General features: G+C 48.9%; 4 protein-coding genes across 4 annotated transcripts; 3 read left to right on the top strand and 1 right to left on the bottom strand.

The window, feature by feature from the left end:
- Positions 1 to 634: 634 nt before the first annotated feature.
- Positions 635 to 1387, top strand: TrAFT101_011803 (uncharacterized protein; the record flags this gene model as incomplete). Its single annotated transcript, XM_024908598.2, has 1 exon — positions 635 to 1387. The coding sequence occupies one exon, from the start codon at positions 635 to 637 to the stop codon at positions 1385 to 1387; it is 753 nt and encodes a 250-aa protein (XP_024757770.2).
- Positions 1388 to 2084: 697 nt separating this feature from the next.
- TrAFT101_011802 (uncharacterized protein) lies at positions 2085 to 5147 on the top strand (the record flags this gene model as incomplete). The annotated part of the gene is made up of 3 exons (XM_024900816.1): positions 2085 to 2351; positions 2433 to 2611; positions 2687 to 5147. 3 exons carry the CDS (start codon positions 2085 to 2087, stop codon positions 5145 to 5147), a joined length of 2907 nt encoding a protein of 968 aa, XP_024757771.1.
- Positions 5148 to 5785: 638 nt separating this feature from the next.
- On the bottom strand, positions 5786 to 6731 carry TrAFT101_011801 (uncharacterized protein). Its single transcript, XM_066129382.1, has 2 exons — positions 6149 to 6731; positions 5786 to 6019 (listed from the first exon to the last, which is right to left on the bottom strand). The coding sequence occupies exons 1-2, from the start codon at positions 6485 to 6487 to the stop codon at positions 5996 to 5998; spliced, it is 363 nt and encodes a 120-aa protein (XP_065985515.1). The 5' UTR covers positions 6488 to 6731; the 3' UTR covers positions 5786 to 5995.
- A 349-nt stretch (positions 6732 to 7080) lies between these two features.
- On the top strand, positions 7081 to 7735 carry TrAFT101_011800 (uncharacterized protein). Its single transcript, XM_066129381.1, has one exon. It carries the CDS (start codon positions 7333 to 7335, stop codon positions 7666 to 7668), a length of 336 nt encoding a protein of 111 aa, XP_065985514.1. The 5' UTR covers positions 7081 to 7332; the 3' UTR covers positions 7669 to 7735.
- Positions 7736 to 12420: the final 4685 nt, after the last annotated feature.

Raw genomic sequence — 12420 nt, 5'->3', positions numbered from 1 at the left:
CGCAAGCGATGTGGCAGCCGCGTCATTTGAAGTAAGGGCCTCAGCCCGGACAATGCGGCGTGCTGCTGCAGATTGAATGGGTAGCCTAGATGAGAATGCGCTGTTGGCAGAATGCTGCTTGTTTACTGTATTTGCATGCGAAGTAAACAGCGTCTTTGCCCCATAAGGCAGTTGCTGTGGGCACCCGTTCTCGGCTAGTTCGGCCGAGCAGACGCTCCAGATGGCGGCAACGCAACTGTGACAGGTTGGTGAGAGCTTTTCGGGACGGGCTGGAATGGGTTGTGCCAGGATCTGGGGCTGGGAGGGGTTGATAGCGGGCGGCATGAAGTCATTGATTCGCGTGCAGATGATGTGCACTGCACGGCATGGCCCTGAGATTGACAGCAGGCTGTGTTCTGCGGGTGCTTTGGCAGTATTACACGCAGCTTGGCAGTAGTTACAAGAATAGAATGATTGATTGATTGATTGATATGTACTTTGTCAGTACTAATTATCACGACTCATTTCGCTTTTGCGCCCACGGGCCCCGCGGCTCTTGGCGGGGAAGCGATGAACGCTTGTCGGACCGAGGCAGCTTTGGGACGTGGACGAGACAACAGAAGCTGCGCAAAATGACCGTTACGCGTATTTCGACATGCACGAAGCAGTCTCGGAGCAACAGTCCGGCACTCGCCCGCGTAAACCGACCCGGTCCTGCAGTCGAAACGGAGCATCTGCGCGACGGCGTCTCGTCAAGGTTTTGTCGCGGCATCGATTGACAGCTGGTACTGGAAGTGTCCGCAGCGCCAACGATAGCACGGCCTGTAGTCCTCCAGTTTCTGCTTCTGCAGCTCACAAACTCCCCCAAGATCCCCATCACTCACTAATCAACCAGCTCCGGCCCCTAAAAGAAAAACACTCAATAATCGCAGCGCATGGATCAGGGCACGGGACGTTCCAAGGGGCGCCGATAGATGAGAAACAACGGAAAAGCCCCATCTCCACAAGGCAGCCTTGGATCCTGCCGCGAGGCGCAACGCGGACAATGCGTCATCATGCCACCACTGCTGGGCTGCTTGGCAGCGGGTACTTTGCGCTACTTCGTATTGCAGGCCTGCAGCTTGTACCTGCTCTTGCCTCGTACAGCACTATCCATTTCGGGTCATCGAGATTCGGACATGGTTTGGCACTTGAAAAAGGCTCTGGCGTGCGCCAAGTGCGACTCGTTTCTTTCAATTTTTCTCTCGCCTTCGTACTCGGACCGGGACTAGAGACAATAAACAGCCGGTGGCTTGATTTTTTGCTTGAGGTTTCGATTTTTGTTTCGCCATCTCAGCTTCAGCTTGTACAGTATCCGTCCCGCCGTCGTTTATTTTATGGATTGCATCACCACATGATCAAGCGATAAATAGTTGCCCCCCTTCATCGCACCTTAAATACATCTGGGATATTAAGCTCGCCTTGTGCCCCCTGGTTCGCTGCTCCACCACCGCCGTTTGAGCCTGGAGATCTCGAATCTTCGGACTGCTGCGTAAACTGCGCGGAATCAAGGCTCAAGTTGAGAACGAGAACGAGCCCAAACCAGCTGCTCCTTCGGCCTCCATCATTCAGGCCGCTGTCCCTGACCAGGTCCCCGAAGCTGGCGGATTGGCCTGCTTATACGGAGCACTGTAGCTTTTTCTGCTAGGGGCTGAAGAAGGAAAAAAAAAAAAAAAAAAAAAAAAAAGACCTTCGCCGCTTATAAAGAAGCTTAGCCGGCCCACTCGGACCCTGGACGTTGTCCGGAGTCCGTTTTACCTGCATTTGATTTGACTTGATTCGGATGTGAAGCCAAGCCCGGGGTCAGCTCGTGACTCGACCTTCTCGACTTTTCTGCGAGGCTCCCAGGATTGGCTGCATCGTGTCAGCCTTTTGCTGCTCCTTCGCTCTGCACCGACTTTTGCTGTGCATTTCATCTGACCAGCCCCCCTTTCACCGACCCGAGCCTCGAACCTCGACTCTTCACCACCACTTACACACACTGGCCATCACCGCCCTCGGGTTGCTGCGACTTCCCGGCGAGGCGCCTTGTTTCTCCCAGTGTCGTTGCCATCGCAGCATGGAATATGCCTCCACCAATACCAGCGACTGTAGACGACGGCGACAGCCAATTGGCCCCCAAGAAAGACGGTAGCACCAAACATTCCACCAACGGAACCTCCGGCAACTCCGAGTCGCAGCCCGTGCCGATTGTGAGGCGATCAACAACTCGACTGTCGCGCATCTCGACTCCGCAGCTGCAGAATGGAAAGGACCGGGAAGCCAAGAATGTGTCGGTCAGGACGCTGTCCTCGACCCCGCCAGCGGCGGCGACACTGGACCCTTTGAGCAATGTAAGGATATATACCTTCGTGCATTTGTCTTAGACGAGATCGGTACGATGAGATTACTGACACAGACGTCATTGGCTGCAGCAAATCTTTCTGAGGACCAACAGCGGCTCTCTTGAGACAGCCACCTCTTTAGCCCAGCGCTTGCGCAACTCTACCAAAGCCGACAGTCCCACGACAGAGACCTTTCCTAGGAAGAGCATAACTATTGAGAACACTGCTCGCTTGGCAAATGGCTCGGCTGACTTGCCCAAAGATCGAAAGTATGTTGCGTCTTTCTTGTTCACTACTGTCAAATTTCTGTTTGATCCATCTTGCTCATGATTTTTGCTTTGTAGGAAAGGAACTTCGTTTTTGAGCCGCCTGGCCATGCGCAGCGCCTTCAAGAAGAACGACGATGATGCGCCCGACTCCGACTCCGAGCTCGGTGAGCTACGCACCGAAGGAAGTAGCGCTCGTGCTCCCATGTCCGTCATGAGCGATGGCGGCGGCTACATCCCACTTTACAAAGAACCCCCCCGCTACATTCGCGTGAGGTCACATAACAGCAAGCGTCGAGACTTCAACCGCCTCTTTTTAGCCCAGGAGCTGTTAGGTCCAAAGCCGGAGAAAGATGATGAGCCGTCGCAAGGTCGCGCCCCTGCCACCGCAGTGGGCACAAAACTTCTCAAGGCTGGCGATGCTATCTGGGCGGCCGAGTTTAGCCTTGACGGCCGCTACCTCGCCGTAGCTGGCAAAGACCAGGTTGTGCGAGTCTTTGCAGTTCTATCGACCGAGGAGGAGCGCAAGGCGCATGAGCAAGAGGAGGAAGCAGAAAGGGATGCGCAAGGCAAAAGCAGAGGAGAGCGACTCAGCGCGCCCGTATTTCGAAACAAGCCGATTCACGAGTTTCAAGGCCATACTGGCGAAGTGCTGGCGCTTTGCTGGAGCAAAAACAACTTCCTCTTGTCGACATCAATGGACAAGACTGTGAAGCTCTGGCACATTAGCAGAGATGAGTGTCTTGCTACGTTTACGCACCACGATCTAGTTACCTCGGTAGCTTTTCACCCCACCGATGACCGCTTTTTCCTCGCGGGCTCCCTGGACGCTCAGCTCAGACTGTGGAACATACCGGACAAGACAGTCGCTTTCTCGGCATCTACAAATGAATTCATCACAGCTGTAGCTTTTTCCCCCGATGGAAAGATGGCCATTTGCGGGGTGCTGAATGGCATGTGCTCGTTTTACGAGACAGAGGGGCTTAAATTAAAGTTTCAGATCCATGTCCGATCGTCAAGAGGGAAAAACGCCAAGGGTAGCAAAATCACAGGCATCAAGACAACTGCCACCCCGGGAACAGGCGAAGTCAAGGTACTGATTAGCTCCAACGATTCGCGCGTGCGAATCTACAGCTTGAAAAGCAGGATGCTCGAAGTCAAATTCAAGGGTCTGGAGAACCAGTCCAGCCAGATCCATGCTCGTTTCAGCGATGATGGGACATACGTCATTTGCGGTAGCGAAGATAGGAAAGCGTATATTTGGAACACAAATGCAACAGAAACCGACACGAAAGACCGTCAGCCTTATGAGTGCTTCGACGCCCACCCAGAGGTTGTCACCACCGCCCTAATAGCACCGACACGGACAAGACAGCTCTTAAGCGCCTCGGGAGACCCGATATTTGACCTCTGCAATCCGCCCCCGGTCTTGCTTCGCAGTCTTGATGAGGCAGCGCTGAGTCAAACCGAGGTATCGGAAACAGGCGCCGAGATCCACCACCAACCGCCCAGTATCAAGAAGCCCGAAGAAAGCCCAGCCTACATTGAACGCTGCAAACATTACGACGGAAATATCATAGTTACAACAGACAGGACCGGCACCATCAAGGTATTTCGACAAGATTGTGCTTACGCCAAGCGCCAGCAGAACATGTGGGAGATAGGCTCCAAATCTTTTAGCAAAGTGAGCGGCCTGGGACGCAGCGGAAGCATAATTACAAGGACAAGCGGAAGCTTATCTAGACGGGCTTCGTTGAATCTGAGCCAAGGCCAAAGCGCCCAGCATCCGTCTGACCGGATTATAAGCTGGCGCCAAGATGTTGACGATGAGGGGCGGGCTAGCCTCAATGTGACGCCAGCAAGGAGTGAGCGATCTGCTTCGCCAATGAAAGCCGCAAAACCACCTGCCAGCATATCAACGGCGGTCAATCCCTCAGCCGAAGCCCGAAGGCGACCTATCCCAAGCGGCTCTCCAGTACGCGCGGCGCAGAGGAATAGTCTCGTCAGTCCTGCAGGTAGCGTGCGCAGTAGGCCATCGATGGGAGCGTTGGACGGAGGATCGCAGCCGCCGACGCCCAGCTTCAATTTCATCAGCTCGGCTGATGGAGAGGAGAATGAAAAGGACAACAGTTTTTGGAATCTCAGTCGGTGGAGAGGTAGCTTTTCGGGACTGCGATACTCGATAAGTGCAAGCTCTCCTACAGAGCCCACTCACGATGCTGCTGCCGCTTCTTCTTCTTCTTCTTCTGCTGCTGCTGCTACTGGAGCAGAGCAGTCTAAAGCTGCCAATGAGTTGCTCAAGCCGCCGAGCAGGACAGCTAACCGGAGGAGCATTGGGGTTACCGACCTCAACCGGCCCAAGGTTGTGGAAGATCAGACCAATCGCAGGAGGTCGATGGGCCCTACAATTCGAGCGAGCAAATCCCAGGAAACAACTACGGGAATGGATGTAATCGAGGAAATCAAATCTGATCAGTCGCTGCCCAAGAAGCGGGCGGACTCTGGTGTGGGGAGGATGAGTGATGACACGGCTGAATGATTTACGGGGACGATGTGAGAAAGAAGCGGAAGGAGAAAGAGGAAAAGTCCAGCTTAAAAGCAGAGCAAGTCTCTCTTGAGAGGAAAAGTTTTTCTTGGGCATCTAGGTTCTGCCTTGTTGATTTTGGAAATCAGGAGCTGTAATGCTCAATCTATGCTTGTTGCCTCATGGCTCTCAGACAGCAGCCTCGTCGGACCCCATTCTTTCCTTTTCCCCTTATTTTTCTTTCTTTCTTATAACGGCTGCATACAACAAGCGTGGAGTTTTTTTTATTTTCATTTTTGTCTATATTCATTTTTTCCTTCTTTTTCTTGCTATACCCAGCGGTGTATATATTCCATGGTGGAGGGAGGATATAACATTGGTGCTTTTTTTTTATATATATGTATGTGTTGGAACACGGAATAAGACTCCTCTTTTGTGTATTACTGGGGCGCATTGTATGTAGAATTGGGAGTAGAGCAAATCAATGATATCATAGGTTGCTTGGGACACGAGAGATGATGAGCAAACTAAATAGAGCGTTTTTACGATGGCACAAGACTGGCTTTGTTTCTCTAGAAATTATTTGAAAATATTGCCTGTGACAATGTATATCTCGTTGAATGAAGATCAGAGTGCGAATTCAGACCTGATGTGATTTTCTTTTATTATCTTCTACTGTGCATTCTGTAGCTTTGGGGTATTCTCTCAAAACCAAAACCAGAAGATAGCATCATGTTGTGTGACCTGGACTCGACGACATTTCTCTCCATCTCTCATTCCTCCAAATCGGTTTTTGCTGCCTCCTCCGTATTCATTTCTATTCATATTTTCGGTTTTGTGTATTTTTCTTTTCTTTTCCTTATTTAAAAGTCCTCGTTGGTAGAAAGCTGCTGTTCAAAAATAACCCCAGTATCAGCAAACCGCAGGTCCTTATTTCTTATTTCTTATTTGCTTTTCTTTTTCTCTCTTCTATACCATTTTCACAGCAAAGAAGTCCGTCGAGGATTGCTACTCACCTCGCCGCCCTTGGCCTTCTGGCTAAAACTCTCCGTCAGCTTGCTCAGCGCAGTCGGGTTCGCGCCGGTCAGGTTCTCCGTCTTCTCGCCGTTCTCGAAGAAGAAGAAGGCGGGGATGCTGCGGATGCCGAGCTCCATGGCCAGGTCGGCGACGTCGTCGGTGTCGAAGCGCGCAAAGGCGTACTTGTCGCTGCCGTGGGCGTCGGCGTGCTTGCTGAAGAAGGGGGAGATGGCCTTGCAGGGGCCGCACCAGGAGGCGTGCGCCTGGAGGGCGACGTACGGGGTGGTTTTGATGAGCTCGTCGAATTGAGCTTTGGAGGTGATATCGACGACGGGCATTTTGTGGTGGTGGTGGGGTTTTTAGTAGGTTTGTTTTTTGGTGGTTTGGTGGGAGAGAGAAGCTGGAGATGATGCTTTTGGTGTTGTTGCTGATGGAGATGTGTGTGAGAGGATTGAAAGTGGGTTGTTAGGAAGCTTTTATGCGGACTTTTTTTTAGTGGTGGAGAGAGGGAAAATGGTGGTGATGATGTAAGTGTAACTGGAGGAGATGGGTGGTGAGCCTCGGTATTAGTTGTTATATCGGATGATTAAATGTGTGTTAATTTGGATGGATTATAGGAAACAGAAAAGATTTTGAAGCGGCTGGCATCATTCATTTATTTATTATGTATTATTTGTTATGCTTTGCATCTACAAGCATCCATCTACTCCTTTTCTTTCCATTGTAATCACCAGCATTACAAATGCCATCATCGCTTTTACTTTCCAAACAAGTACTACGGAGGCAGCGCTAAAGAATACCATGCTTCTCAGGGTACCTACATGGATCGACACGGCTGCCAAGCGTGTTCCTTTGCTATGGCTTCCAGGGCTAAAAGATACCTACTGCCTCTTTGGAATATCAGCAGAGTAATACATGGTTCCCCTTCTTTGGTGGCACGACCTGTTCTGGCCTAGTACTTGCGACGGACGAATGCGGAGCTCTGGGATTTTTTTTCTCTGGCGGGCGGGGGGTTTTAGGGCGCGATTGCGTGATTGGGGGTGAGCTGTTGGCCAATTTTGCTGACAAAAGAAGGGGATTGAAGGATGGAGTCGGTGTTCGGGTTCGGATGTCGCAGAGAGAGTTGGTCGGACTGTCGGCGGTGGATGGTTTGCTTTGGTTATGACGTATATGTGAGTTTTGTATGCAGCGGTTGATTATTCAGATGCAGAAGGCATTTGAGATTGGATGTGTGCCGTGTGAGGCGTTGGAGCTTTGGAGCTTTGGAGTGGCGTTTCTCAGCTATACGGGTGGGGGATCATTATGGTGCTTGGAATATGGTGTAGTGCCACCGCAGCTGTCTTTCTTGATGGACGTAGTGATGGAAGCTACTGGTGTTTTCCATCTTCAAAATTCATCTTTATGGTCTTTTAAAAAGCAACTTATTTCGATGCGAAGCTCAGGTACAGTGATAACACGCAGCATTCCGCCGCATTGTCATCGACGGCGGTTTGTTAGGGATTATGCCCTTTACATGTGAGCGTAGAGGTAGTCTGGCTAAAGAAGCGCCGCGGGCTATAACTGAGTAACATGGTTGATTCTATGTCTTAATTGTAATAGTGACGGCAATGCTTTTATACCTATCTTTGTATACAGACTTGGTAGCCAGCTGGCTTCTTTACACAGGTGCTGATGAGAGCAGCATGAGCATGATGTGTTGCTTCAAGTCGTCTAAGTGATACTCACGTCTGTCTGGAAAGTTATTTTTTAATGATCTTCTAGTATTTAATATAAATATAGTAACGATGAAGTGCAATAAGCTTCTTTAACGAAGCACAAAAGAGGTAGAAGACAATGTGGTAATTTGAGAGTCCTCAATTGCTGTTCAATTCTAGCGACTTCGCCATGTATCAGGGCAAGATGGAAGCGTTTCCGCTGCCTTTTGCTTTGCTTCCATATGTTTTTCTTGTAACTGGCAGACTCTGGTAATTTGTGACACAATCTTGACATTTGCGCCGACCATTTGATGGGTAGACCAGGAGCAAGCCACGTTATCTCACGTCTGTAGAAAGATGAATCCAGAATTGGTGTCTGGCGAATAGTAACTGCGCTGAGAACTTCATAATACATAAGATATCGGATGAGGAACCGATAATGTGCAGAATATTCCACGTTAATTTTTTGCTGCAAAGACACGCATCAGCTCAATTCTCCTTATACAGTGATAATACCAATCTGAGGCTTCGCCCTTCGTACTCGGTGGCGGCTACGAGAGTAGACGTGATATGACTTTCGAAATTTTCGTCCTTGCTGCGTAAATCTGATCGAATGGCCATGATGGCTTTTTCCGGTTGTGTCATAGCTTGCTGGCGGAAAGACTTGGCCATTGATGAATCACCAGCTGCTTGTGCTCGATGTGCCATGGAATAGGTTAGCAGAGCACTCATGTAGTGGTTATTACGAAAGGCTGTTGAGATCAACTGATGAAGCCTTACAGCCTCATTCAAGATGATGGAGGTAGCTGAGACTACATTCTCTTGGCAGCATTCTACGTGGGATGGCTGCTCTCATTCCAGGTCGCTTGGGTATGGGGAAGCATAGGCTGAGCCGTGACGAACGACATTGGTATTCCAGGAGGACATCTTGATATTGCTATCAGACTTACTCGAAAGCATCTCGGGTTGCTCCTGATCCGACAAGTCTTCCTCAGTCTCATTGTCTTTTGCACTTTTTCGCTAGTGGCAAAGTAGATGCATCATTGCTTGATGGTCTCAATACAAGAGCAAAAAAACTGTTGGATCTTATGTAGAGCTGGTAGGATCTTGACTTGCTCGGGGATGATATTGCCCCGTGCTATGGTTTCAATGCGAGGTCGAACAACACGACAAGACAACCCTAGCCGAGAACAATTTCACAACGCTTCGTGGCTGGGTTAAAGGTTTCCTCCTAGCCTTTTTGTTTCTCATGTTACGTTAGCAATTTGACCCCATTCAATCACAATCTTCATGAACTGTCATTTGGCGGCACGTTAAGCATCCAGTCCGACAGCGGGCGGTGTTTGTGCTTCTTCTCCGACGGTTGCTCCACACCATTGTCGTTCATCTTGTGTCACTCTTGTCCAGTATTGAGAATGATCTATTCCGAAATGCACGGCGGATAGGGCGGTCCGATGATCGTTGATTCATGGGGGGGAAGGGAATCCACTCAATGTAGGCATGTCTTCAACCGACAGCCACTGCCACTACGAGGAGGTTGATATCAAACCGGGCATCTTTGGGTGTGGACCGTGATGTTGATAGTGATTAAGAAGCTGGTATGATAAGATCCCGCTTCTATGGGGATTATAGCGAAACTAAATTCTTTAGCCGTGACGCTTGTTGGCTCAAACGCTTGAGCATACCTATTCCGTATCTCTTCCCCGCATCTTCATGAAGTTTATACATTAGCGAGCCGCCATGTCCCTCCATTGCTTAAAGAAAAGCTCACTAGTGGGTAATAAACAAACCAACCAGCGACATATTCAATGATCAATACCAATTTCAAGAACTAGATTCACGAGGGGTAGCTTGCCTAGTGTCGTGTATCCTGCAGCATTGTGACGACGCCGCATCGATATTCGTCCAACCAGCTTTCAGATCTTGGACTTAAGGTGGTATCTCAATCGTTCTAGCGCAATCGTCTTAGCTAGGAGATGTCCTTCGATTCCGTATTTCCTTTCCTCTTTTCCGATTCCGCTTTGTTTGATCCTAGACCATCTTTATTCCGCATGTTAGTCAATGGCTATAAGATATAAAATTTACCGAGGGCAGATACAATGTAGATGTGGGGAACCAATTGACGGGGCTCTGTTGTCACTGATAATGCTGGTATCGATGCCTACTGCAAAGCTCTGCTACTCCGGGTTCGCAAAATATCCTTGCCGAATGCATAAGAGGCGAGACCTACGTTTAATGACTTTGCAAAAGAAATAACCTCTTGATCGGAGCTGAATAAAAAAGATGCCAGCAGTAGGCCCACAGTCTTTCTTTGCACTAACCGCGTATTTGCCTTTGCCTCTGTTGACGTTTTCCCATTTTCCCATGTCAACAGAATATGTCCGCCATCAATTGATATCATTTTGCAGCAAGCGAACTCTCCTGAGGCCCGTCAAAGCTTAAAGGGAGAAAAGGATGCTGCAGTCATTGTTTCGATAGCGGTTTCAGTATCAGCCTGAGAATATTCTGGACACTCGCTATTCTGAGACACAGGATCTATACAACCAATGCCTAGTCAGGGAGCTCTCTCCTACCGTTTGATGTTTACGTACTCATTTTGGATGGGGTATTGAGCTTAAATCCCTGAGGTCCTTCGATAGCTTTTCTCATAAAGATTGAGGTTTACTGGTTCCAACAATTACGCGAATGGTTGAGCCTATCGTATTTACTTTTCGAATAAGATCATATCCCACGTAAAATATGCCATTGAACCTCCACATTATAATCCCTAATGCCCTTTATATCATAGGAAATCGTGCAAAATCTGTATCGTATTATTTATACTGTTATCCCTACTGTTCACTATCGAGCTAGAGGTTTTGCGCCGACCCTTATTGCTAGCCGCCATTCTTTTTAGCCGTCCGTAACTCCAACCGATGCGTGTCAACAGTATCCAGCTGCTGGCCGCTAAATTAGAAGAAAGACTATACGCAAGCTAAAGATCGTCGTATCTTTTACGGAATCCCAGACCCCCCGCACTTCATCTCGTGTGGGGTCTGGGGTAACGCAGAACGCATTCCAGTTGCCACAGTTTATATGACCGACATCACTAAGGTCACTACGTAAAGGTGGCCCCGGGGATTGTAAGTGTGACGAGTAAATATAGATAAATATGGCGGGTGCAACACATGCTAGATTTATAAATCCGTGTGCTTGCTACCTTTTCATATTACGTCTTTCAACAACACTCAATCGCAGCTGAGAGTAGTACTTTGTAAAAGCAATGGAGCCTCGAAAGTCACACGAGAATGCTGAAGGTATTGCTGTGGAAGTGGAAGATCCTCTTCCAGGAGCGGAGAAAGGCATTAATTATGACCCTGCCCTCGCCAGCGCTGCAGACACCCAGCAATTAGGTGTGTCCAGACTCATGAATACAGACACCAATGATGTCTATTATCCCTTATGATAGAGAAACTTCGCGGGATGTTAATGCGTAAATAGCAAATATCGGCTACAAACAAGAACTCAAGCGCCATTATTCCAGTATCCAGGTGTTTGCCATAGCATTCAGCATTATGGGACTGCTCCCATCTATTTCAGCAACATTATGGTTCTCTGTCCCTGCAGGCCCTGCTGGAATGGTGTGGGTAAGTCGCCCTAAATACTCCCAAAGGCTTGTTAAAACGCTCACTGTTATTAGGGATGGTTCTCAGCAAGTGCCCTAATATTTGTCGTAGCCCTAGCCATAGTGAGTCTCTGCGCTGCCTTGCCTTGATGCCTCAAACTAATCACCGCAGGCCGAGCTTGGCTCGTCGCTACCAACATCAGGTGGTTTATACTGGTGGACGCATTATTTTGCCTCTGATCGTTTTAAAAATCCTCTAAGCTTCCTTGTCGGATACAGCAACACACTGGGGCTAATTGGAGGCATATGCTCTATAGACTGTATTTCATCAACCCCTCTATGCATGGAAGCATTCTGGCTGACTAGACTACAGACGGATTCGCATCATTTATCGTTTCACTAGGAACTATTAGCAGCGATGGAGAGTGGTCCCCTAATCGCGGATACCTATATGCCATCTTCGTTGCAACTGTGCTCTGCCACGGTCTGCTTGCAACCTTTTGCGCAAGAATAATGCACCATCTCCAAACCTGGTTTGTTATCGCCAACATGGCATTAATTATAGCAACGGTTATCGCCTTACCAGTGAGTATGCGAATCAGAGGCGTTCCGATCAACTCAGCTGGTACTGTCTTTGGCCATATCGCCAATGACGGCATTACATGGCCGACGGGTTGGACTTTTATGCTATCCTGGCTCTGTCCTATTTGGACCATAGGAGCATTTGACTCTTGTGTACATATGAGTGAAGAAGCTAAAAGCCCAAAAAAGGCTGTACCAGCTGGTACGGTAGCTTCAGTTGGATGCTGCTGGGTCATAGGCTTCTTTTTGAACGCCATTATAGCCGCTTGTGCTGGTAGCGATTTTGAAGCAATACTAGAATCACCTTTTGACCAGCCTATGGCTCAGGTATGAATGCATGAATTCTCCTGTCTCTATTCTCTTCTCATTAACTATTTTACACATCTAACTG

This window comes from Trichoderma asperellum, chromosome 7 (assembly GCF_020647865.1).
Source record: "Trichoderma asperellum chromosome 7, complete sequence".
Classification (NCBI taxonomy): domain Eukaryota; kingdom Fungi; phylum Ascomycota; class Sordariomycetes; order Hypocreales; family Hypocreaceae; genus Trichoderma; species Trichoderma asperellum.
This window is presented reverse-complemented; position numbering and strand designations above follow the sequence as displayed.

What these genes read in the sequence shown, in the direction of transcription:
- TrAFT101_011801 (XM_066129382.1), bottom strand. Translation starts at nt 6,487, where the DNA reads ATGCCCGTCGTCGATATCACCTCCAAAGCTCAATTCGACGAGCTCATC. An exon ending in AGAAGGCCAAGGGCGGCGAG is followed by an intron (nt 6,020 to 6,148) that starts GTGAGTAGCAAT and finishes TTTGAACAGCAG; the next exon opens with CTTTCTACCAACGAGGACTT.
- TrAFT101_011800 (XM_066129381.1), top strand. Translation starts at nt 7,333, where the DNA reads ATGCAGCGGTTGATTATTCAGATGCAGAAGGCATTTGAGATTGGATGT.